Below are 25,047 nucleotides of genomic sequence, written 5' to 3'. Positions count from 1 at the left end.
CATATAAAGGCATGAAGCTGCCCCACTTACAACCATCGTCGCACTAAGAGGAATCATTTTAATTAAAAGCACCAAATATAACTTTATTTTTGATGCATATGAGATGAAGACAAACTAAAAATAGCCACCGTTTTCAAGAGACTACAGTCCATAAATGAAGTAATCGGGCCTCTTTTTATCGACACATTTGGAAGAGTCAATCAGGTAGCCAAGTAACTAAAGTACACAACCAAGTAGTCAAGTAGCTTAAGCACACAACCAATAGCTCAACAAGGTAGCCAAGTAGCTCAAGCACACAACCAGGTAGCTGATAAAAATCTGATGAATAATTAGAAGCTTGATTAGTATTTCATTTCAATTCTCTTTTCAACACACCTTTGACATTAGTGACAATATAATCAAGTAGTTGTTCGATAGATTGCAAGAAAGAGAATTTCTAATTAAGCATAAGTAGGTAACATATCAAGCATCACTATGTAGTAGTGACATGGAATTGTTATCCTAGTTTACCAATAGGAGGAACACCTTACATAACTAGTTTTTAAAAGGTTACCACTATGCACTTCAACATAATTTGAATGTTTTTAGGGGTGGATAGGGATTGTGTTCACATTGGAGGGTTGATATTGCACCCCTCGAGTCAAAGCATGGCAGATTAAGACGAATCTACATGACCAATTATGGTATGTTTTAGGTAACATTAACTATTAGCACTATTTTATCTTATGATGTAATCAATTTGTAAAATTGTAGATAACATATAGTACATACATGATCTATGATCTAGGAGAATTTACATTGCTAGAGAATATTATGTATTGTTGCCACTAAATGTCTTTCATTACCATGTTTTAAAAAAATGTGTGCAAATTTTCAATCCTATCTAGGGTTGTCATTGCATCAAAACACTCAATCAATGGTCATAACGTGCACACAACGAAGCTATACTCAAACCCCACAAAAAGTAAAAATAAACAATGAAAAAAAAGTTTAAAATCAAAACATCCATTTTACCAAGAGACCCATCCCCTACCCTTGGAGACACGTCTCGATGAGGGAGACGCGGCTCCAATACTGGAGATGTCTCTGGAAACTTCTTGACACATGGTGCTTATAGTTGCTATCTCCTACCATCTCTGAAGTCTTTGAACCAGAAATTGATTCTCCTACTAGAAAACTTAGGGCAAAATGAAGTAAAAGGTGAAAAAGGAAAGCAAATAAATAAAATAAGCCTGCACCAAAGCAAAGCCATAGGGAAATAATTAATAAGGAAACCATGTCACATGAAGACAAAAATCCATGCAAAGTTATGGTGATCAGATCTACTAACAGTGTAGATTTTTTGAGAGGGTCATAAATAGTTGTATGATTGATTTCTTGTCTTTGTAATGGTCTAAAGAGAAATTGTATTTACTATGTAGTTGACAATATTGAGTGTGCTCAACACCTATATTACCTTACTTTCACTAAACCATTTAGACTAGTTATGGTACCGCCAGTATAAGCAATTTTAATTTTAATTTTTGTTCAATTTCAAAGTTAATGTTAAACTTCACCACTAATCTTGTTTTCAAAGTTCTCCATCATGATATTTTTTCGAAATCATTAAATTATATTAAAAAAATTGGCGTCTCCAAGTACCCTTGTCTCCTATTTCTGAAAATTAGTTGCACTAGTACTGGTCCCAATCTCTGAAATCTCCAAGTACCCCCGTCTCTTGATAACCTTGAAAAACACTAAACCATTTGATCAATATGAAAGAATTATCTTTTCACATTAGTTGCAAACTTGTCCACTAAGTATTTATAATGTCCCTTAACTAATCCTTAGCCGCCAAATGACGTTAGCCAATTTTGGTCCTCCGTAGACTAATGTAAATACTGGGGGGGAGGTTGGAATAATTAATTAATTAAATTCAAAAACTCTAAAGTCACATTTAAACGCATTTAATTAATTATTTTGAACTTTTTGGGGGCATCCATGTTGAAAATAATAGCTAGTTCGGATACCTGACTATGGCACTTTAATATTGTTAAAGTCAAATGTATCATCTCTCATGTAACTTGGTGGCAAATAAATGATCTGGACCCAAACATGTAACATGGAGGCAAGTAAAATGTAAATTGTAAAATATCAATGCAATTTAAATAAATAAACAAGCAAGCCGACTTCATGTATTAAGCACCAAAAGTTGGATATAAAACCAACAACAAATGAAGTTATTGTAATCATCATCAAAACTTGTAATCTGCTCTCCAATATTTGGCGATCTCTCTCCCTCTCTTTGTGCGAACTTGCTCCTCATCCATTGTGTGAAGGCTGGCTGTTAGGTGATGCTATCAAGATCTTGCGAAGTTAATGAAGACTTGCCTTGTGCAAATTAGATGTTGATGATAAGGGCTGCAATCTCCATTATCATATAAGAGGAATTCAGATCTACTAACTTGCTGCTTGAACAGCAACCTGAGATAAGCACACTTGCCTTGTAATTGCCTACATTTGAGATAATACATATTGTACTTTGTGGCTGGGTTTTTCACCTCCAAGAGGGAGGTTTTTCCAAGGTATTGGTGTGTCTTGTCTTGTGTTTTTATTGTTGTTACTGTTCTGTTATAACTTGATTATTCAAATTAATATCTGATTGCTTAAAATTAACATGGTATCAAAGCTTTAGGTTCATTCAAAATAATCAGATTATTAGTTGTCCTTCACTTGCAGTTTGTTGTTTTAGTTTCGCAAGATGGTTACAGGTCTGAAAGTAGAGGACAGACTTGAAGGTGCCCTCAATTTTACATCATGGAAGGTTCGTGTCCTCCTTGCTCTTGAAGAATTAGAGCTGTTACAGTTTGTGGAAAACAAGGATCTGACTGAACCTTCGGATCCAGTAGAACTAAATCAATTCAAGACGAATGCTCTCAAGGCAAAGAAGTTCTTTATTGATCCCGTGAAGGATCATCTTGTTCCAGTTATCTCCAAACTGAAGGATATATGAGATCAACAACATCAGTCGAATGCTTACATTGAGGTAGCAACTTCTTCAAGTCAAAATGAGAAAAGGAGATTCAGTCATGTCCTTCATGAAGATTTCTAAATTGAAGGACCAACTCAGCGCCATTGGAAGCGAAGTTGTGGACAAGGATATTGTCATGATTGCCTTGAATGGTTTTCCTGACTCTTGGGATCCTTTCATTCAAAGCATAAGTGGAAGAGCTAAATTCCCTTCCTTCGATCGCCTCCGGTCAAATTGCATTCAAGAGGAGTCACGCCTTGCTGCCAGAGGAATGCATAAAGGCACTCATGGAGCAGATCAACATGTGCTTGCATCTCAACATGTTAGAAGAAAGGGAGGCCATTGGAAGAAGAAGAACTTCAAAAGAGATAAAGACTTCAAAACTCCTGCTTACGATTCAAGGAAGAAGCCAAGGGATCTTTCACGTGTCCGTTGCTTCATATGCGACAAGTTTGGACATTATGCCAAAGAATGTCAAAATCCGCCCATGCAAGGAGAGGCCAACCTGAATAAAGTTGCAAACTCAGAGGATAATGAAAACTATCTCTTCATTTTTGCCTTGTCTAGTAATGTGCCAACCGATAGTAACACTTGGTTGATAGACAATGGTGCATCTAGACACATCACGAGATATCAAGAGCATCTCTCAAACTTGATGGAGAAAGAGTCCAACCTTCATGTGGTAATTGATGATGATGCTCAGTATTCGGTAAGAGGTTTTGGTAGCACTTCTTTAAATTTAGAATCTGGCATGTCCTTGTATCTTAGTGATATTTTATTTGTTCCTAGAATTAAGAGGAATTTAATTTCTATTTCTGCCCTAGAAGATAAAGGTTATCAAATAGCATTTTTTGAGGGTAAAGTACTTGCATGGCCTAACAAATCTAGTATTAAATCTGCTCGTGTTATTGGAAATAGATATGATAGTTTGTATAAGCTTTCAGCTAACCCTATTCGAGCACTCATTCATGAAGCTCAACCATCTAGCAAACTATGGCATAGAAGGCTCGACCATCTTCACTATCAGGCACTTCCTTGACTTGAAAAGATGGTTAAAGGTATGCTTAAACTTAATCAATTTCATGATGATGCTTGCAAAGGTTGTGCACTAGGTAAGAACACTAAAAGTCCATTTAATAAAAGTGAAAGTTAAGCTAAGGAAAAATTAGCACTTGTTCATTTTGATCTATGTGGACCCATGCCTGTTCCTTCACCTAGCGGATTTCTATACTATGTTACATTTATAGATGATTTTTCTAGAAAGACTTGGATTTACTTTCTAAAATCTAAAGAATCTGATGAAATGTTAAGTAGGTTTAAAGAATTTAAAGCTCTAGTTGAAGATATGTCTGGTAAAAGGATTAAAGTGTTAAGATCTGGCAATGGAGGTGAATACACCTCAAGTGGCTTCAATGACTTTTGTGTAGAAACAGGAATTAAGAGGGAGTTATGCGTTCCCTACAATCCTCAGCAAAATGGTGTAGTTGAACAAAAGAATAGAGCCATTGTTGAAGCTGTCAAAGCTATGATTCACGATCAGGACTTGCAGACCTTCTTATGGGTTGAAGCATCCAAGACTGCAGTGTACATTCAGAATAGATGCCCTCATCGTGTCCTAAGGAACATAACTCCCGAGGAAGCTTTCATTGGAGTCAAACCAGATATTAGCCACCTAAGGATCTTTGGAAGTCCTGTCTATGTTCATGTGCCAAAGGAAAAGAGGACTAAGTTAGAGCCTTTCGGGAAGAAGGGTATCCTTGTTGGATAGAGTGAATCTTCCAAGGCATTTCGTATCAACATTCCCGGTCAAAGATATATTGAGGTAAGTAGGGTTGTTACCTTTGAAGAAAATATTGCTTTCAAGAAATCTAAATCTAAAGGTTCTCTTATTGATAATGATAAAAGTCAATGATATTCAAAATATGGATATTGATACTAACCCTGAGATTCAGAGGGAGTCTATTGAGCCTCCTGAACCTATTGAGCATGATGATTCTCCTAAGCCTCTGGTTCCAACTGATAGACCTAGAGATATTGCAGTTAGCAAGAAAAGACACCACTTTGGGTTAGAAGAACAATTCAAGATGCAAAAAAGTTTGCAGCTCCTAGTGGCACTTTCAAAGAAAGTAAGAGACCTCAGAAACTCTCCAACTATGTTGCAATGATGTGCAACATCATTGAGGCTGAACCATCTAGCATAGAAGAAGCTATGAGCCAACAAACATGGAAGTTAGCTATGGACGAAGAGTATCAATCCATCATCAAGAATGATGTCTGGGATATTGTACCTAGACCTAAAGGGAAGTCTGTTGTTTCTTCCAAATGGTTGTTTAAAATTAAACATGCTGCTGATGGTAGTATAGAGAAATATAAAGCTAGATTTGTAGCTCGTGGTTTTTCTCAAAAGGAAGGCATAAATTATGAAGAAACATTTGCTCCTACTGTTAGACATACTTCCATTAGAACTATTATAGCTATCGCTGCAGCCAAAGGTTGGAAGTTACATCAGATGGATGCAAAGACTACTTTCCTTAATGGTGTTATTGAAGAAGAAATCTATATTGAACAACCTGAAGGTTATGAGATTCATAATAGAGGAACTCATGTGTGCAGACTGAAGAAAGCTCTCTACGGCCTCATGCAAGCTCCTAGAGCTTGGTATGAAAGAATTGATAAGTACTTAGTTAGTTTAGGGTTTTATAAAAATGATGTTGATCCTAACATTTACTTTAAAGTATTTAATGGTGAAATGCTAATTCTAGTTTTATATGTGGATGATTTATTTCTAAGTGGTGAAGATAGTCTCATCATTAGGTGTAAGAAAGAATTAGCTACTGAATTTGAAATTAAGGATCTAGGTCTAATGCATTACTTTCTAGGGTTAGAAGTGTGGCAAAGACATAATGAAATTATTCTAAGTCAAAGTAAATATACTATTGATATATTGAAAAGATTCAGTATGATGGATTGTAAACCTATGTCTACTCCTATGAAAACTAACTTGAAGAAGTTGAGTATTTTTGCATCTAACTCTGATTTTGCATATCCTTCGGAGTACAGGCAGTTGATTGGATCCTTGATGTATCTAGTCAACACTAGACCAGATATTTGCTATGCAGTGAGTGCACTTAGCCAATTCATGAACCAGCCAAAGCATGTCCACTTGGTGGCAGCCAAGCACATCCTGAGATACGTGCATGGAACAGTTGGCCATGGACTAAAGTATCCAATCAACACAGTAATCAATTTGGAAGGCTACTCTGATTCTGATTGGGTTGGAAGCATTACTAACAGGAAAAGCACATCAAGAATTTGTTTTGGCTTGGGTTCTGCTATGATCTCTTGGGCCAGTAGGAAATAGTCCTCAGTTGCATTAAGTACTACAGAAGCTGAATACATTGCTTCAAGTGTGGCAACTAAAGAAGATGTTTGGCTTCGCAAGCTTCTTGCTAGGTTGTTTGGACAACCTTGGGAATTCACTGTTATTTATTATGATAATCAGAGTTGTATTAAAATGTCTAATAATCTCCTGTTTCATGACAGGTCAAAACATGTGGAAATTCATTATCACTATGATCGTGATATGGCACAAAGAGGTGCCATCTAGCTGAAATATATCAGCACTGATGAACAGGTTTCAAATGTTCTCACCAAGCCTCTAGCACTGATGACATTGATTGAGAAGGAGTCTCAATCTTAGTGATGCAATTTAGTTTACATCCTCCACCCTCTGCGGGCAATGCAAGGTGACATTGTATCCTTCTCTGGGAGAAGAATAAGGTGTAAGACCTCCTCCACCCTTTGCGGGCAATGCAAGGTGGATCCATCCTCTGCGAGCAATGGAAGATGGACATCATGAAATGAGTTCATGATATTTATGTGTTTTCTTGCAAGTATACCCTATGAAGCTTATACATTCATCCTTGCAGGCAATGCAAGATGAGAGTCATGAATGGATCATGACAAGTGGCAGTTCTCCACTCTAGCTAAGAGGGAGTGTTGAAAATAATAGCTAGTTCGGATACCTGACTATGGCACTTTAATATTGTTAAAGTCAAATGTATTATCTCTCATGTAACGTGGTGGCAAATAAATGGGCTGGACCCAAACGTGTAACGTGGAGGCACTTTTGGGTTGGACCCAAAAATGTAACGTGGAGGCAAGTAAAATGTAAATTGTAAAATATCAATGCAATTTAAATAAATAAACAAGCAAGCCGACTTCATGTATTAAGCGCTAAAAGTTGGATATAAAACCAACAGCAAATGAAGTTATTGTAATCATCATCAACACTTGTAATCTGTTCTCCAATATTTGGCGATCTCTCTCCCTCTCTCGTGTGAACTTGCTCCTCATCCATTGTGTGAAGGTTGTCTGTTAGGTGATGCTATCAAGATCTTGCGAAGTTAATGAAGACTTGCCTTGTGCGAATTAGATGTTGATGATAAGGGCTGCAATCTCCATTATCATATAAGAGGAATTCTGATCTGCTAACTTGCTGGTTGAACAGCAACCTGAGATAAGCACACTTGCCTTGTAATTGCCTACATTTGAGATAATACATATTGTACTTTGTGGCTGGGTTTTGTTGTGACGTTTTCACACATCGCCCCATTGCAAATGGGGACCCTTGCTTTTTTGCTTTTTAGGGTTTGGTTTTTTTGGTCTTTTAGGGTTTTGTTAGTTAGCCTTTGCATTTTGAGTGTCGCCCAGGGGATCACATGGATAAGCAAGTCCGGCTTGAGTGATGTCCTGATCCTGAAATTCGACTAAGTCTGAAAGTCCTGATCCTGAAATTTGACTAAGTCTGGAAACTGAAAAACCTCAAAAAACTAGATTTTGCAATATAACTCCTAGAGGTCTGAAACCACTCTCAAACATCCTGAAAGTATATATGGAATATAACTTAAAGTATAAGATAGAAGGAAATGTCACTTATACTTAAATGTTATATTCCATAAAAATTATCCTGATAGAGAGTTCAAAAAGTCAAATTTCGCTCCTGTCCTTCACTGAGGATCCATAGCGAAAAGCGCTCCTGTCCCTCTCCAAGGGTCCAAGGCGAATCGCTCCTGTCCCTCACCAAGGGTCCAGAGCGAAAAGGCTTAGTGGAGCCATTCCTGACCTTGTTTGGACAAATTGAGACATCAAAGGCATGATGGAGGACAAAATGAGCATGATAGAGTATCCAGACTTGATCAAAGACAATGAAATGATGGAGTATTTGTCTAGAAAGGTAAAAGCACTCCTGTCCCTCACCAAGGGACCAGAGCGATTTTCTTTATATACACATTTTTAGACCTTTCTTGGACTTGAACTCTTATTCATGGCGTGTAACAAGATGATATCTTCCTTAGCCAAGACATTTCATGGTGAAAAGTGAAGCATTTTGGCCTAGAAGACAAAATTCGCTCCTGTCCCTCACTGAAGGACTGGAGCTTGAATTTCAAATTTGCACTGTTCTTGCAGGATCAAGACAATTTTATGATTTGAAGAGACCAAGGAAAACATGATTTATCCATTGAATATAATTTGGAAGGCTAACAAAGGACGGATAAGCTTGGATTTGCAAAATCGCTCTTGTCCCTCTCCAAGGGACCAGGGCGAAAAACCTAATATCCAGTCCTTCTCGCCAAGTTTGGACAAATCTAAGCCAAGGCGCGAATTTGAAATGATGTTTAAAATGCCTTGAGGTGGAATTGAGATGAGAGAATTGCAAATTTTGACGACAACTGGCAAAAGTGCTCCCGTCCCTCACCAAGGGACCAGGGCGCAATTTCCAAATATGCCCATTTACCTAACATTTTGAAATGCTATTTTTGTTTCCAGGACTCAAGGAGGAGTGGGGAATGATGTTCTACGCCTTGAGGGTAATTTGAGGTTGATATGATCAAGAATTTGCGCAATGGACTCAAAAGTGCTCCTGTCCCTCACTGAAGGACCAGGGCAATTTTTATAAAATCAACAATTTCCCTCCGAGATTATGCTAAGGCAAAGTTGAGCAAGATTGGAAAGGTCTTCTAAATCATGATGAACAAAGGTTTGACTCCAAAAACTTGATGATCCTGGGCCAAATGCAAAAGGCGCTCCTGTCCCTCACTGAAGGACCTGGGCGAAAATCTCTAGAACATCAATTTTGCCTTGCAAAAAACGAGTTGAACATGCATTGAAGGGATGAAAGGGATCATTGCTAGCCCCACAATGTGAATTGGCAATTAAAAAATGAAGGATTGAGGACAAAAGTGAAAAGGCGCTCCTATCCCTCTCCAAGGGACCAGAGCGAAGTTATTGGCATTCACTATTTTCTACTTGGGCGTTAATATCCTCCAAATCGCATTAGATGCCAAATTTGCCAACTTCGAAATATTTGAAAAAATTAATTAAATTGGCATTTAATAAATTAATTTTGGGCCTCAAAAAATCGAATTTCTATAAAGGCATTTAAAATTAAATTTTTGTGAAATATAAAAAATTAAAAGTTGAGCGCACAAGGCATTATTTTGTCTTTATTTATCAAGTCAGCCTTCTTCTTAGTGTTTTTTTTTATATTTTATTTTAAGGCTTATTTGCTAGGTCGGCCTCTTGGAGGAAGGAAGGTGAGTGCTCTATATAATAGGGGGGGCATTGTTTCAAGTTCAAATCATTCATTCATCCCTTCTAAAGTGCGAAAGTGTGGAGACTAAGGAGGGTGAAATCCATCTTGAAGGCTATTGGAGAGGCGAATTTCTTGCTAGATTGGAGGACAATTTCCAGATTTTTTGAAGACATTTGAAGGCGAATTTCCAGATTTTTGAAGAGGCTAGTGGAGTTTATTCTTTTTCAAACTAGAGGAGGCGTACTTCATCCAAGGGACGACTGTAATCTAAGCTTGTCCATCAAAATCCGGTCTTCTTCCTTCATTTTTCAAGGTTTTGTAGTTAAGCAATCAAAGAGGAGGTATGAAGAATCATTTTTGAAGTTCTTATTCAAGACTTATTGTGATCCCATTGCAATTTCGTAAAATCTAAGTCTTGAAGATCCAAATTCCATTCATTATTAATGTGTAATTCTTGATTCATCATGGCTTTTTTCAGATTAATATCTTAAGTTTTACCTTTGAAAGGTCTTAAATTTCATACTTTAAGGTTTGATGCTCAAAAGACTAACTTTAATATTTTGTGTAGGCATCAAATGGAGATCCCAGAGTTGGAAAATCAAGCCAGATCAAGGACGGCCTCCTCCAAGAAGATCAAGCAAGGATAAGGGCGACCTCCTCCAGCCTAGCATCGACAAGGATGGCTTTCTTCAATCAAACATCAACAAGGACGACCTCTTCCAATCCAGCGTTCCAAGGCGAGGTACATCATCATCCTGCAAATCAAGGACACAAGAAGTCAAAGCAAAGGGTTCGTTGAAGAAGCAGATAGTTCCAGAAGAATTAATTAAGGCTAACTTCTCAACATTACCAAATTGAGTATCAACCAAGTGTCAAATGAGGTGGCATCCTAGTCATCACTTCTCCAGTCAGTGTGGTCCACCTCAGCATGTCCAGATTCAATGTACCTAACTCATGGGAGGTGGCAAAAACTTCTATGTACCTACCCCGGCTATTCATTGGTGGAATTTTCCAGAGAGGACATGTGTCCAAGCAATACAATTTTATCATTGGTCAAGCATTAAATGTTATGTAATGGTTGTAACAAACCCTAATTAGGGTTTTCATTGTTGAATCTTGGCCATTGATCTCAAATCGATCTAAGCCATCGAATTGTATTGAGGGCACTATATAAGCCCTGGCATTTCATTTCTAAAGAAGAAAGATAGAATAGAGAGAGAGTTGGAAGCAGTTAGTAGATAGAGAGTAGTTAGCTAGTTGATAGAATAGCAATTAGAATAGAATAGGAGGACAAGGCAAGAAATTGTTGCCATTGATTGTAAACAAACTCCATTTTCATTGAAGTAATGGTGAAGTGTGTCGTTTCTTGTTGAATCTTCAATCCTAGATGGTAGATGATTAGATGAATGGAAGAAATGTGCTTGATTGATGGTGAAATTCGTATATCCATACTACTAGCAGTTTGTTGTTTGCAGACTTGCCTTGTGTAGTCAACTGGAATCATTCAGCTTAAGATTAACTTCAATTGTCGCTTCTTCATTGATATGCATCAACCTGATGGTGTCTATGCCTGCAGTGATGATTTGAACATCATAAAGCTTTCCTTCGAAGATCGCACTAACCTTGTGGAGATGGTCCTGCGATGTCAAAACAAGACTTAGTTAGAATTTCATCAAAGATCATTCATTGCTCCTACATTCTTAGTATTAGAAGTAGATCCTTTCCTCGCCCTCGTCTTTTTCCTTTTTTTTCAAGTCAAAGCTAGTAAGAGCCTATGTTCCAGCAATATTCAAAGCAGATCAGACGTTCAATCATCAAATGTAAGTCCCCTTGTGATTCCAGCAAATCACATCATACCACAGAGAGCTTATCCACACGTAGAGATCCTACATCAAAAAACCTTGGAGTCATCCTGATTGATCCTTTTTCACGACATCTTCAGCAATCAGAGGCTTTATTCAAGAGAGGATAAGGTACCCTTGGGTATTTTATTCTGTGTTCGACAATGTACAAAATACACGTCAACAGGTTTTTCAACTTTAAGAGGGAGGTTTTCCCAGGGTATTGGTGTGTCTTGTCTTGTGTTTTTATTGCTGTTACTGTTCTGTTATAACTTGATTATTCAAATTAATATCTGATTGCTTAAAATTAACAATCCAAATTCAAAATAGATGAAATATGTTAATATCTATTAATGTTGTTATTTTGTAAGGGAATTATGTTTTTAAGCATCATAAGGGGAGTTCGATATTATTTCATTTCCCTCTTGCAATATGTGGACCCCATCAAAATTAAAAGAAATAATAGTAATTCCTCCTTATGTATGGCGTGTGTATGGGAGGCCATATCAATGCGATAGTTGGGTTTGGTGTGTAAAGGAGGGAAAAGAAATAGTTTTTTGGGGGCGATGGAAGCATTATCGGGTACAAGAGAAGAGATGGCTTAAGGAATCAAGGTTTCAAGTTGCAGAGCTCTATGAGAGCTTATTTTCCTTGGAGGTCATTGTCTTCGGGTGTGAAAGATCATCGCAGGGCGGTGGTTTGCTTGTCTCAGTTGGAGGCAGATTTTGGATTTAAATTACAGAAAATTTGTGAAATAAATACCACGATTTTGGTGTGCTAATTTCTCAGTTTAAGTGTTTGTGGTTCTTATATTATGGAATGCGATTTGGATGGAAATTATTACGATTATAATCATCGATAAAGGGTCTTCGGCAGTGGATTATTTCTTTGCATCTTCAGATTGTAGGGTGATTTTTTGGGAGAGGTCGAGCTCCTTGAGGACAGCTGGAGGACAAAGGCAAATAGGTCGAATACGATAGAGGTCAAGCTGGGTCATTCCATTATTGCATACCTTCACGTTGGAGATTATTTATTATGTGAAAGATTTAATTTAAGTACTGGAAATATCGGCTCAACTGTCTCTGTCAAACAAGACAAGCACAAGAAAGACAAAAGAAAGAAATAGCTGGATGCATGGGTCACTGGATAGTTGGTAATGAGAGCATTTGGGTTGTAGTCTAATTCTCAGTCATATGTGTTGACCGCCCCTAAGGAGAAGCCATGGGAACTTGGGAATTATTGTTGGAGCAGAAAATATAATATTGTGGGGCAGAACTCATCATACACGCCAATTTCCAGCCACCTTTTACTACTGTTGCTGACTCTGCATCGTTCAGACCTGTGCCAAGAGTTGGGACTGCTCAAGTGGGCCATGGTGATTTCTGGTCTTCATCAAAGAGTCCCTCATTGCTCGTAGAGAATCACTTATTTCAGTTAAGCTTGAGCAGCTGTCCTGATTTCTTGTTATTTTTCAGATTTGATGCAACCATTCTGTTATTAATCTCAGCATTATGAGAAGGTTAGAAAAAACTACCTATGCTCTGTAATCTCTCCAGATTTAATGAAATATTTGGTTTGAGTTGTATGTGTTGAGTTTTTCCTTGTTTGAGCCATGTGTCAAGCTTTCAAAGGATTGTGACAAACATGTTTAATTGCAAAACATTCACCTACAACAAACATAAACATCTTGCAAAATTTATACTACTGACAAGGAAGGAACCTGCAAATTAGTTGTTAAAATGGCATGTTGGAGATTGCATTCAGTAAAGGTGCCCAGTGTTAGACAATATCTGGGAGTGTTAAACCATTGAGACGTTAATAGGAAAGGAAAAAATTTAAGGGGTAAATAAGGAAGCTTGTTACAGCATTGTTGTATTTTAAACATACATAAACTGTTTTGGTTCATCTTCAACATTTATGTTTATTTATAAATTATCAGCTCTATTCCATATTTAATTGAGCATACTATGCCAATTAAGGCTGATTTTTTGTGGTTTTAGCATTACTTTTTTTTATATAGTATGGACATACCAAGTCATGTTAAACCTAGATAAAAATGGTAGTGGCCTCCCATACCAAACCATGTACCCAACCAGTAAATTAGGATTTTTAAAAACAAATTCAGGCATCTTCACATTTCTTAAAATGCTAATTTATGTGTCATAGTGAGCGTTCAAACTCTTTTGAGCTCACAAGAATGGTGCCACTTTTGTAGCCAGTAATTCCATAGGTCTCCCTAATGAAATCTTTCTTTCTTTCGAATCCCTTATCTGAAATAATGGGTAAGAGTTCAACTTGCCCGCAAAGTGAGTAATGGGTCCTGATAGACATTGAGCCAAAGTCCCATGCATCATATACACCTCGAACTGCCAACCAAGAAAATGAGAAAGCCACAAATTGGCATTGCAAACAATATTAGAAAGGTGAAAAAGGTCCACAGATCTTTGAATGTGACATGCTGTAAGGAATTGTTGAAAAAGAAATATGTGCGAAGAAGTTACCCATGCCACAACTTTTAGCAATATGCTTACAAAGATCTATGAGCCTTATTATATGGTAGCCCAAGCCTCCTTGTTACCAAGGAACAATACATACACCTTGTGCCAACAAAAAGAAATCAATTCCTTCTCCCCTCCATAATTATACCAAATCAATTTCATTGGAATCCTTTCTAATGATTTCTAGGGTATTTTTAAATGATTCGTAAAGAAGAATAGAATATGCACCCTACTACTAGGATTTCATCAAAAAACCATAATTTTCACAAAAGGCCGAGCCAAAATTGTCATTTTGTCACAACTTTAGGCACTATCCATCTCCATCAATCACCTACACAAGCATGTAAACCAAAAGAAATACCTAAACAGAAAACAATTTAACCTAGTTTCAAAATCTTCCATTATCTAATAATCCAGCTCAAGGGTTCAGTCATGGGTGCTTCTATTTTCACCTCATTAACCACTACAACGAATACTATATAAATAGTTTCCAAACAAAGAAATGTACTATCAATTGATTGTTGCTTAAGCTTGAGTATTAAAGTTGTGTCATCTACAAAGTGTATATTAAGAAGTTGCTTTGTGTACAGCAACAGGTTTTCACTAATTTGACCCTATAAACTTAATAGCTCCAATAAATATCCAAGATAAACTTGCTGCCACACAAAGATATGGGGCCAAAGGGAAGTTGACTTCAATAAACCACTGCAAATGTATGGGTTCAAAATTATGCCTAATTTGCACTAGCTTCTGTAGAAACATTTGAAATAAAATTTTCCACAGCTATTTAAAAACGAATTAGGGAGAAATGATTATAATGAAAAGGAAGCAACCGATGAGTATTAAAAGACACGTCTACTGATGAAGAACATTCCGCAACATATTAAGAGGAAGAGGACGTCAATCCTAGAGAGGCATAGAAGATTTTGTTTTCAATATTGAATATAGATCTGTGGTGCTCAGACGAGCTACAAATCTAGCCAAGTAGGGACGCATGATTTAAAGGTATTCCAAATCAGAAAGAGCATTGAAATTTACTAGAGACAATTTATCTAAATAAATAATAAATTGTGCCATGAGACTTTGTCCAATCGAACAGGAAGGGACGGGCAGTAACATCTTTGTTCTCGGGGTATGCCTAGGGGATGTGCTTAATACGTATGCCATATATATGAAGCCCGATAATGTTGGTATGCTGAATCTAATAGTAATATTAATATAGACTGCAATAAGTATGAGTCATATTTCATTTTACATATAATGGCAGACCAGATCCGACGCATGTCAGATCTGTCTGCCTTTACAGCCACAGTTATTACTAATAACTAATATTATTAGGCATCCAGCAAGGATAGGAAAAAGCCCAGTGTTAGTTAGATGCTCAGTAAGGGAAGGAAGAATGAATATATAGGATCTGCAACCATCGAATGGATGGAATCAGATCAGAACTGTTATTAAGTTAGAGGCAGTGTCCTCCTCGTCCTTAGAGGTATGCATAGGGACGTGCTTAGTATGGATGATTAATATAGAAGGCCGCTGATGTTCCTATGCAGAATTTTAATAATATTATGAACATTAATAATGATATAATAATTATAAATTATTACAATACTATCGAGTAACTAGTCTGCAGTCATTAATAATATCTGAAAATAGAAGGAAATATATGAATATATATAAAAATATAAATACATATATAAATAAATATAGAGATATATATATATAGAAATAATGCTTTGATCTGACAAATACATATTAGAATATAAATCTAAAGAATTCTTAAGTTAATATCAGGAAAAAGAATATGTTTTCCTGTTAAGTTGGAAAGGAGATGATCCTAATAAGGAGCATTACAATTGGTTTGACACTTGCATTAAGAACTATGGATGTAAGATAGATGAACAATTTACTTATTAATAAATTAATTGATTGAAGTATGGAATATCACTGATTTGATTCATGTTAAGATAGAATTGTCTCCTAATTAATTAGTTTAAGTTATAAGCACATAGAAATAGGCTAATTATGGTTAAAACAGGCCTAAACCTAGTAGGGGACATTTCAGATTGTCTCGCTTTTTCAGTATCTTCACTTAGAAGATTCAGCATCTTAAATTGGAACCACTCACTTTCAGGATATTAATTTTTTTATATAAATTTATTTGACTTCAAATGGTATATGCACTCCATTATCAATGCAGTCTATGTTGGAAATTTCTTGGCAACCCTTTTGGTACATAAAATTCTAAGATTCTAAAAGCAATCTGCTTCTTGTGCCCTTATTTGACTTCAATCTTTAAGAAAGCTTTACTACCTTATTTACTTCTGTTTATCACTGTCCAACTTTCACAAAGATACTGAGTATTCAGAACAACGTTCCACTTCCATCCATGCATATGTATCCTCATAACATAGAGATTTCAGACATAAAGCACGCATTTCAAATTTTGATATTGAATAAGCACACAATTCACACAAACAGATAAAACTAAAGACATTTAATCAAAACAAAAGAACAATCAACCATACAATAGATTAATATAAAATAATGCATCATAAATCAAACAGCAGCGTGCTGCAAACCTAACACAAACTTAAAAATAGATTAATAAGAAGAGACGACAAAAACATAATTATGTTGTTAACATTGTCTGCTTGCATAAATAAGCTCTGACTAACAAATTTCAAGTGGCTGGCTTGCATCCAATCCAATCACAGCAATTTATGTAACAACCTCTATCTTGAGAAAGAAAAAAAACAAAAAAGAAATAGAGTTTTCTTAGCAAGGAATTCTCAAACCTTTTAACTTTTCTGACTGATGGGTAAGAAGATTGTGAGGCCGATGAGTTTGCTTCACCCGTAAAAGTGGTTGATTCAAATGTTTCAACTTCTTTCCGTATCTATAAATTCATCACACAATACCACGTTTAGAAAATTTCAAATAAACTTCATTGCAAGAGTGTTAAGTCACCAAAAAATTAGAAATACTTACTTTTTATTGAAATAATCACAGTAGCTACCATAGTTATCTGCTTTGTGATTCCTATACCCAGGGAAAGGACTCATGACAGTTTTGTCATGAATAACTTCTACAATGGAGTATATTTTTCCGCTGTGAACAGTAATAACCACTTTATCTATCAGCTCGGAAGCTCCACAAGTTCCACTTGCCAAACTAATAAGTTCTGATTTACCCGCTGCACACTGCAACAGAGTTGTCCTCTCCATCAAAATGTCCTGTAGAGCTTCCCTTATATTATTATCCTTCTCAGAAATAGTACATAATAATTTAAATAATCTTGCTCCTGAGGCACAATTTCTAATGCATTTCCAGTCAATGCTTGCCACACTTTCACTAAATCCACTTTTCTCTGATTCAAGTGGAAGGAGGAGGTACATTTCAGAACTCGACCATAGGTCTTTCATTTCAATGATCTTTAAATTATGTTCCTTCAGGATATTTGATCCTTTTGAACCTTTATTCCGGCGCATAAGCTTACCAAATACTCCATTGCACAGAATTTCCTGGAAAGCCTTTGCATCCTTCAGCTGTGATAGAATATAACAAGCGAAATCCAGCCACATATGATAAGTTAAAAGATTGTGTTAGTTACAAAAAAATATCCCGAATATGTATTAAAACTTGAAAGTTTGAAACTAAAGTGTTATCTTGTCCATACCTGACCTTGGTCCATTTTAACCTCTCCACTTCGCACTAATTTTGATTTAACAACTCTACCTGCAGTTAGATGCAAATCTATCTCTGCAGTTGCAACGTCATCATCTAGAACCGCTTCGATTAGAAGTGCAAAGTTGGTATATGTTTCCTCATTATTGAAGTCTGATGAAAAGACAAGCTTGTAGACTTGCAAAGTTACCACATTCTGTTCTTCACCCCAGCTACCAAACAATGTGTTTGCTTCAACGGTAGAATGCAACTCTTTTCTTTTTGTTGTACCTTATATCACAGATACTAAAAGGTAAATAAATGTTCAAATAAAAAAATTATTAGTGTCATGGAATATATTCTCAATCTTATTCACATATGTTATGGCACTGATAACTGCGAATATATAAAGACAAAGCAATGACAGAGATACTAAAATAACTACTTGCTCAAATAGGATTCACATATATCCCGTTTTTACGAGACTGTTTTGTGTCTGCTTTGTTATAGTCAATCTTCTAAACAGTGCTTAATTATAAAATGACTGAAGCTCACTGTACAAGGAATGGAACTTCACACTGTTCTGAAACTGGAACTTTTTAAAGTTAAATATGATATGTGAAAATTGCAACATTGTACCTCCATAGTTTATGATTGACTGATTGAAATATAGAATTTAGACCAGAATCCTAATTACTGTGATCTAGAAGCAACCATTCCTTCAATTCTCTCAAGATGAAGCAAACTGCCCGACAGATTTTTTAGATATAGCAAAAGCTAAAAGAAAAAGAATATTTTACTAAATTTACTCTTACATGTCCAAAAACATCCATGTAATTTATTTTTGCTAAAAATAGTTAGGTCGAAGAATTGAATTAAGCTTGAATCAAAGGCCAACAGTTGGTGTTATTTGGTTGTCATCAAAAGATATTTAATTCAACTAGACCATAGTCTTAAGTCCCATATTCAGAACTAACTTGGATTGTCAGAAAAATAGACATTTTTTAATTTATGCCAAATTCTTAAACCATAAAAATGAAAATCTGTATATTTTGTTACAGTAAACATCCACAAACTAACTACCAAACATCAATATCTACATGATTATAGTTATCCAATTTTGGTAGATAAAAATTTATGAATATTGTTTAAATATAAGAATACAATTTGCACCAACTCGGTCCTAAAGCTCCAGGAACACATATTTGTACAAAATATACAACAAAAATCTGTAATATAAAATTTCTACATGCATGGTAAAATGCAAAGTGCAACAAACAGTGAATCACGCAGTCACCTGACTCTATTTTTGTGATCCATCATGCTAGAAATACTTGTAGCGTAATGATCCGTGATGGGCAAAGAGTTTAACGAAACAAAACTCAAAAACTAATTAGCAAATGGATCTATTTAATTAATTTACCAACAACAGTGAACATGCATGATTATGTGTTGTGACGTATTCACACATCCCCCCATTGCAAATGAGGACCCCTACCTTTTGCTTTCTAGGGTTAGTTTTCTTGGTCTTCTAGGTTCTTGTCTATTGACCTTTTGCATTTGGAGGGTCGCCAAGGGGCTCATTAGGATAGCAGGGTCTGCTTGGTCAGGTGGATCTACTCAAGAAGTCGGGTCAATTGAGTGATTAGGGGTAATTTAGATCATTCCTAGTGTTTTTGTGTACTATCTGATCGCACTTCAAGTTGCTAAATCAAACCTTGGTTGAATGCATAATGTCCTCCTAGGTCCCATCCCTTACATCAAGGCTAGAGCGAATTCACCTTGAGAAGTCTGGAATGTCATCCTGATCTTCAAATGTCCTAAAATTTGGCTAAGTCTGGAATGTCATCCTGATCCTGAAATTTGACTAAGTTTGGAAAATTGAAGAATCCTCCAAAAGCTAGATTTTGCATTATAACTCCTGTAGGGGTCCGAAACCAATCTCAAACATCCTGACAATATATATGGAATATAACTTAAAGTATAAGTGACATTTCCTTATATCTTTCTTAAAGTATTAAGTATATATGAATCCTGACGAAGAGGCTAAAATGTCAAATTTCACTCCTGACCCTTCCAAAGGGTTCAGAGCGAAATTTCACAAAGGACCTAAGATTTCACCTAAGTCAGTGAGTGGTTGAGCGAATTTGCAAAGTTATGAAAGGAAATGCATCAAAGGGTTGAGTCTAAGGCAAAGTCCAGTCGAATCCAAGGTGAATTGAGTCTAGAATAGGAATTTCGCTCATGACCCTTCCAAAGGGTCTAGAGTGAATTCCTCTATAGGACACTCTACATTGATTAAAACTATGAACTAATCTATGTCCCAAGTATTATTGAAGGCAATTCACTTGTTTGGATGAAGAAATGTGAAAATGAAGTCAGGATTTGAGCCAAAAGGTGAATTTCGCTCCTGACCCTTCCAAAGGGTCTAGAGCGAAATCCTCAATTTGACCCCCTATTTGGCCTAAGGCATTGAAAAGTGAGGATTTTGAGCTAAGTAGATGGCAAATAGACTTGACAGTGGTAAGGAGAGGTGAGTGTGATCAAGTTTGAAGTTGGATTGGATCAAAGAAGTGTGAAATCAACCTAGAATGTGAATTTCGCTCCTAACCCTTCCAAAGGGTCCAAAGCGAAATTCTCCATAAACCTCATTCCTTCATTGTTTTGGCCAACATCTTAGTTCTTTGGGCATATTTGGAAGTGGATTGACATGTTTTTGCCTTAGGAAATGATTAGAAGTGGAGGAGTGAAGGATTTTGTCCTAAATCGTGAATTTCGCTCCTGACCCTTCCAAAGGGACCAAAGCGAAATTCTTGAAAACACCTATTTGTCCCTTAGATGAGGTCAAGACCTTGGTTCTTATGGCGTGGATGGAAGTGAACTGATGTGTCCTTGCATTTTGAGGTGGATTGGAGTTGAAAAAATGAAGAAATGAGCTCAAGACATGAATTTCGCTCCTGACCCTTCCAAAGGGTCCAGAGCGAAATTTCCAAAATCTCCTTTTTCTCTCAATTTTGTGTAAAGCCAAGTGTGGATCAGGGTGAACTAAGATTGAAGATTCTAAGTCAATCAAAGCCATCAATTTATAAAGGGCTCTCTATATAAAGCCATGGCTCTTCATTTGTAAAGGTTAATAGTTAGAGAGTAATTAGGAGTTAGCAAAAGAGAGATGTCAATAATTAGTAGCTCAATAGTAGATAGCATTTTAGAGTAGAGTAGAAAGAGAAGGCAAAGATTGTTGTCAAGACATTGTTGCAAAAGACACGTAAACTTTATTGAAGGAATGGTGAATTCTATGTGTCGATTCTACAATTTGCATGGTCTCTATACTTCTCAAATTTAATTTCATGTTATTAGATGAATGGAAGAAATTTGTATGATCAATGGTGAAATTTGTATATCCATACTACTAGCGGTTTGTTGATTACAAACTTGCCTTGCGTAGTCAACTGGAATCATTCAACTTAAGCTTAACTTCAATTATTGCTTCTTCATTGATATGCATCAACCTAAAGGTGTCTATGCTTGTAGTGGTGATCTGAACCTCATAAAGCTATCCTTAGAAGATCGCACTACCTTGTGGAGATGATCATAGCATGTCAAAGCAAGACTTAGTTAGAGTTTCATCAAAGGTCATCCATTGCTCCTACATTCTTAGTGTTAGAGTTAGGTTCCTCTCCAACCCTTATCCTTTTTTTCCTTTTTTTAAAAATCAAGGATCAGTAAAGGCCCACGTTCCAATGATATCCAAAGTAAATCAAATGCTCAGGTCATCAAACGTAAGTCCCCTTGTGATTCCAGCAAAATCACATCTGACCAACTAAGCTTATCCACATGTAGAGACCCTATATACAAGAACCTTGGAGTTGCCTCGATTGATCCTTAGGTGAAATCTTTAGCATTCAAGGAAACTTTGTTCAAGAGAGGATAAGATACCTTGGTATTTTATTCCGTGTTTGGTCGTGTACAAAAGACACATCAGCATTATGGTAACTGAATTTTGATTAAGAACCTGCTTAAGTGCAACACTTTCAACAATAAAAGCTAAAATGAAAAAAATCTTGCTCAAAAGCATGACAAACTCTAACTTAGATCTGAAAGTAAACATTCCAATGGACTTGCCACGTTCTCCATCTCTGGAAACCCTATACATCATGAAAATCTTAATCTTCTATTTGAATAAAGAATTCCATTTAATTATTAGTGCAATTGATCATATATGCATTTATAAGTTATTGGAACCCTAACCCTTAGGAAATAATTGGCCTTATGCATTACATTTCAAAAGTTGACTAACATTATTGCAGGGTTTAAACCAAAGTTTATGTTGGAAAGGAAATTGCTAATTGGTAAGTTGTATCTTAATGAGCTATATTTCTTATTTTAATTAAACTTGTGATTTTTAGGGCGATATTTAGGAACATCCCGAAAGGGGACATTACAACATGCATCTCCATGCTTTTCATTTGATATTGGCACCTCAAGGCTTAATTTGTTTTTGTAAGCTACATGCATAAATAATTGCCCAAAAGTTGGTGCATATTTCACCTTCTATTTTCACATGCAAGATATACCAAATTCAATTTATTATATTCATGATCTCCTTTAGGTCGATCATGCTCTCTATTATGTTTATCATGCTCATGCTTACTTTCCATATAACCATTATCACATTGTGATGCCTTACCTTTCTCCTTTAAAACGAGATAATACTGTTAATTGCTTTCAACTACATGTGCAGTTCACGGGTTGACTTTGGATAATGACTTGAATTATTTTGCCTCCAATTGGTTTGTCTTTTATTTTCCGCATTAGTATATTGACTCATATGCACAAATTGGGGCAAATTGTAATGATGAAAAGTGCACACTCTAGACTTCTAGCTTTTCATGCTACTTTGTGCAGATATTCTAAGTATTTGGTCTTGGCACATAGTTTTGATTAATTGGGTACGCCCTTCGACACATTCTCAAACTGAGTTTTAGAAACACACTCTGGCTTTTAGACCATAAGGTCCCATCCCAAGTAAAATCCTCACTAACTGCCTTGTTCAGAACTTAAATTTCACCCCCAATCCATGCTAACCATTTTGCACTTGCCATCATTCATTGTTTCATATGCTAAAAGTAAAACATTAAATTGTGCATCTAAGTCAAGAATAGAAGGACATCACCTCCTAGGAAATTTCATAAGGCAATTGATTCCTAATCCACCAATCATTAAGGTAGTACCATCATGTCTATCTGTCACCAAGGATCACTCATCAGTCATCATTCACCCTTCCACATCAACACATGGAAAAACTATGGCACTTGCATAAGATCATTCCAATATTTGTCGCAGTGCATTCCACTTACATAAAGTCTCAAGTCTTAATCACTTACTGTTATAGTCACGTCATCATCACTTGTAATGTTGCCTGTTGTCTTCTAACAATTTCTAAAACCATCAAATTGAATCTATGGGTTTGACATAAAGAGAAGGCCCTCACTTACCATGCTCACACCAGATCCAGCATTGTATTGATTGGATGGTCTGGTTGAGCTTAAACTTGAGCAGGTAAGGGAATGTACAATTTCATTCAGCTTGCAGGTGTGTGCTGTGGTTAAAGAAGAATATAAACATAATATTCAGCCTCTTGTGAAGAATTTTAAAATAAATAAAAGTATGGGGTTAAAGATCTGGAAAGATACAAAGAACAGGAATTGATAATAAAAGTGTAAATCCTCTTAATAAAACTCAATGGGCCTGCTAAACATAACAGCATACCATGCCAAAAAAATCTGTAAATTATTGGCATGTTGTTGATACCATGTAACTCTATTGAAGGTGACACATTCAATTACCTTCAATGCCACATTTAATTTGACATCTAATTCAAGCTGTTCCATAACTTCCACAAAAATTAAAGGGGTCTAAAAATATTCAAAAACAAAAGAGAAGAAAAGAAACCATGTAGCAGTTTAGAGAACTTGAATGTAAAAGTAAAATTTTCCCTGCTTCATTAGCTACAAGTAGTAGATAAATTATCACAGAATTCTTGTTTTGCAATAAAACAAAATAATTAAGCATTTCTTACCTGCATCTGTACATATTTTTTGGTATGAATTCATGATGTCTTCTTCTTCAGGCAGCACTTCTGTAACTGGCTGAAGATAATCATTGACAGCTCCAACTTTATGTAAACTTTTGCATGCCTCCAAGCATGCAAGTTGCTTTGCATGTAGAAGTTTTGCACTCAGCGGACTAATTACCTCATGAAAAGGTGCATTAGGTGGCAACTTCAATATACACTGGTACAAGCCCTCCACCTTTCTAGAAATAAACTCTGGTCTAGGTGAATAATAGCTGAACCAATTATCTCAGAGTTAGTAGAATACCAAACACTTCAGCATGTACTATAGCCACAAAACTTTACATCATGAGCTGTAATTCATACACTAAAACTAAATTCTAGTATTAGCTCAATTTAATAATGAGATAAGACTAATCTGGAATATTGCAAGTAAACTGAAATATAGGCTGCATCATGATGATGATAGTTACTTACGTATCTCCAGGCAATTTCGCACAATACTTATATATGAAACTGATACTTGCATCACAATTAATTGTAGCACCAGTAGATTCAACAAAATACACATCTGTCTCAATTGTTATATGATCTTGAATACGAGGAGTATGATTTCTATCCATAGCCATCTCCCTCAGCGACTCCTCACTTTTGATTATATCAAATAAAAGCTGCTGTTGTTTCTCGTTATCACTTTGCATCCCACAAAAAGATATGTTGCATGTCAATATCTAAACTGGCTACCAAACTAAAACAGAAGTAATTACAATACCTTCCACTGGTTATGTCAACAAAACAGTTGATAGAAATTTCTCGTGTGATTCATAATAAACAAGAAAGAACCATTGCTCATAAAGTTGTATAGGCAAATATTTCATGAGATATATCAGAAGTACACAAGCCACATCTCAAGGGAATATTTATCAAAATCAAATACCAGTATACAAGCACTGCCAAAAGTGTATAAAAATATGCTGCATTTTCCTTAGCCATTATATTTGAACGCATGTAATTTCAATGTCTAACATTCGCTACATTGACACAACAATTGATAGAAAATTTCCAAATCTGCTTTCTGATATATTGATCCATAATATCAGCCAAAACAAATCAGAAACTATGGAAAAAGTAAAATCATCTAGTGTCCTACTTGGATTTCCAAATCTCAATGAAATTGCAAAGAAGTTAAAGAGCTGTAATAAAAAAATGCAACACAAACACAATGATTTCCATTGTTAAAACCCTATCAAGTATGAACAACCAAGCTTAATAAGAGGCAACTGTTCTTCTACCTGAGTGCATTGCTCCAACAGACAAATATTTTGTCTCAGAAAGTAAAAGATGTATAGAATACGTTGGACAGT

General features: G+C 36.1%; 1 protein-coding gene across 3 annotated transcripts in view; it reads right to left on the bottom strand.

Annotated features, from left to right (window-relative positions):
* LOC131049201 (endoribonuclease Dicer homolog 3b) overlaps nucleotides 1-25,047 on the bottom strand; it is a 117,934-nt gene that overhangs the window by 21,114 nt on the left and 71,773 nt on the right. For all 3 annotated transcript variants that reach the window (XM_057983245.2, XM_057983244.2, XM_057983246.2), the window contains exons 14-18: nucleotides 24,161-24,376; nucleotides 23,690-23,958; nucleotides 17,624-17,901; nucleotides 16,936-17,492; nucleotides 16,743-16,843 (exon numbers count right to left, since the gene is read on the bottom strand). In XM_057983245.2, the coding sequence (XP_057839228.2) occupies nucleotides 16,743-16,843; nucleotides 16,936-17,492; nucleotides 17,624-17,901; nucleotides 23,690-23,958; nucleotides 24,161-24,376 (1,421 nt within the window). The remainder of the gene's footprint in view (nucleotides 1-16,742; nucleotides 16,844-16,935; nucleotides 17,493-17,623; nucleotides 17,902-23,689; nucleotides 23,959-24,160; nucleotides 24,377-25,047) is intronic.

The sequence above is a fragment of the Cryptomeria japonica genome, chromosome 5 (genome assembly GCF_030272615.1).
Source record: "Cryptomeria japonica chromosome 5, Sugi_1.0, whole genome shotgun sequence".
Classification (NCBI taxonomy): domain Eukaryota; kingdom Viridiplantae; phylum Streptophyta; class Pinopsida; order Cupressales; family Cupressaceae; genus Cryptomeria; species Cryptomeria japonica.
The sequence above is the reverse complement of the archived record's forward strand: the minus strand, read 5'-3'. Positions and strand labels throughout refer to the sequence as shown.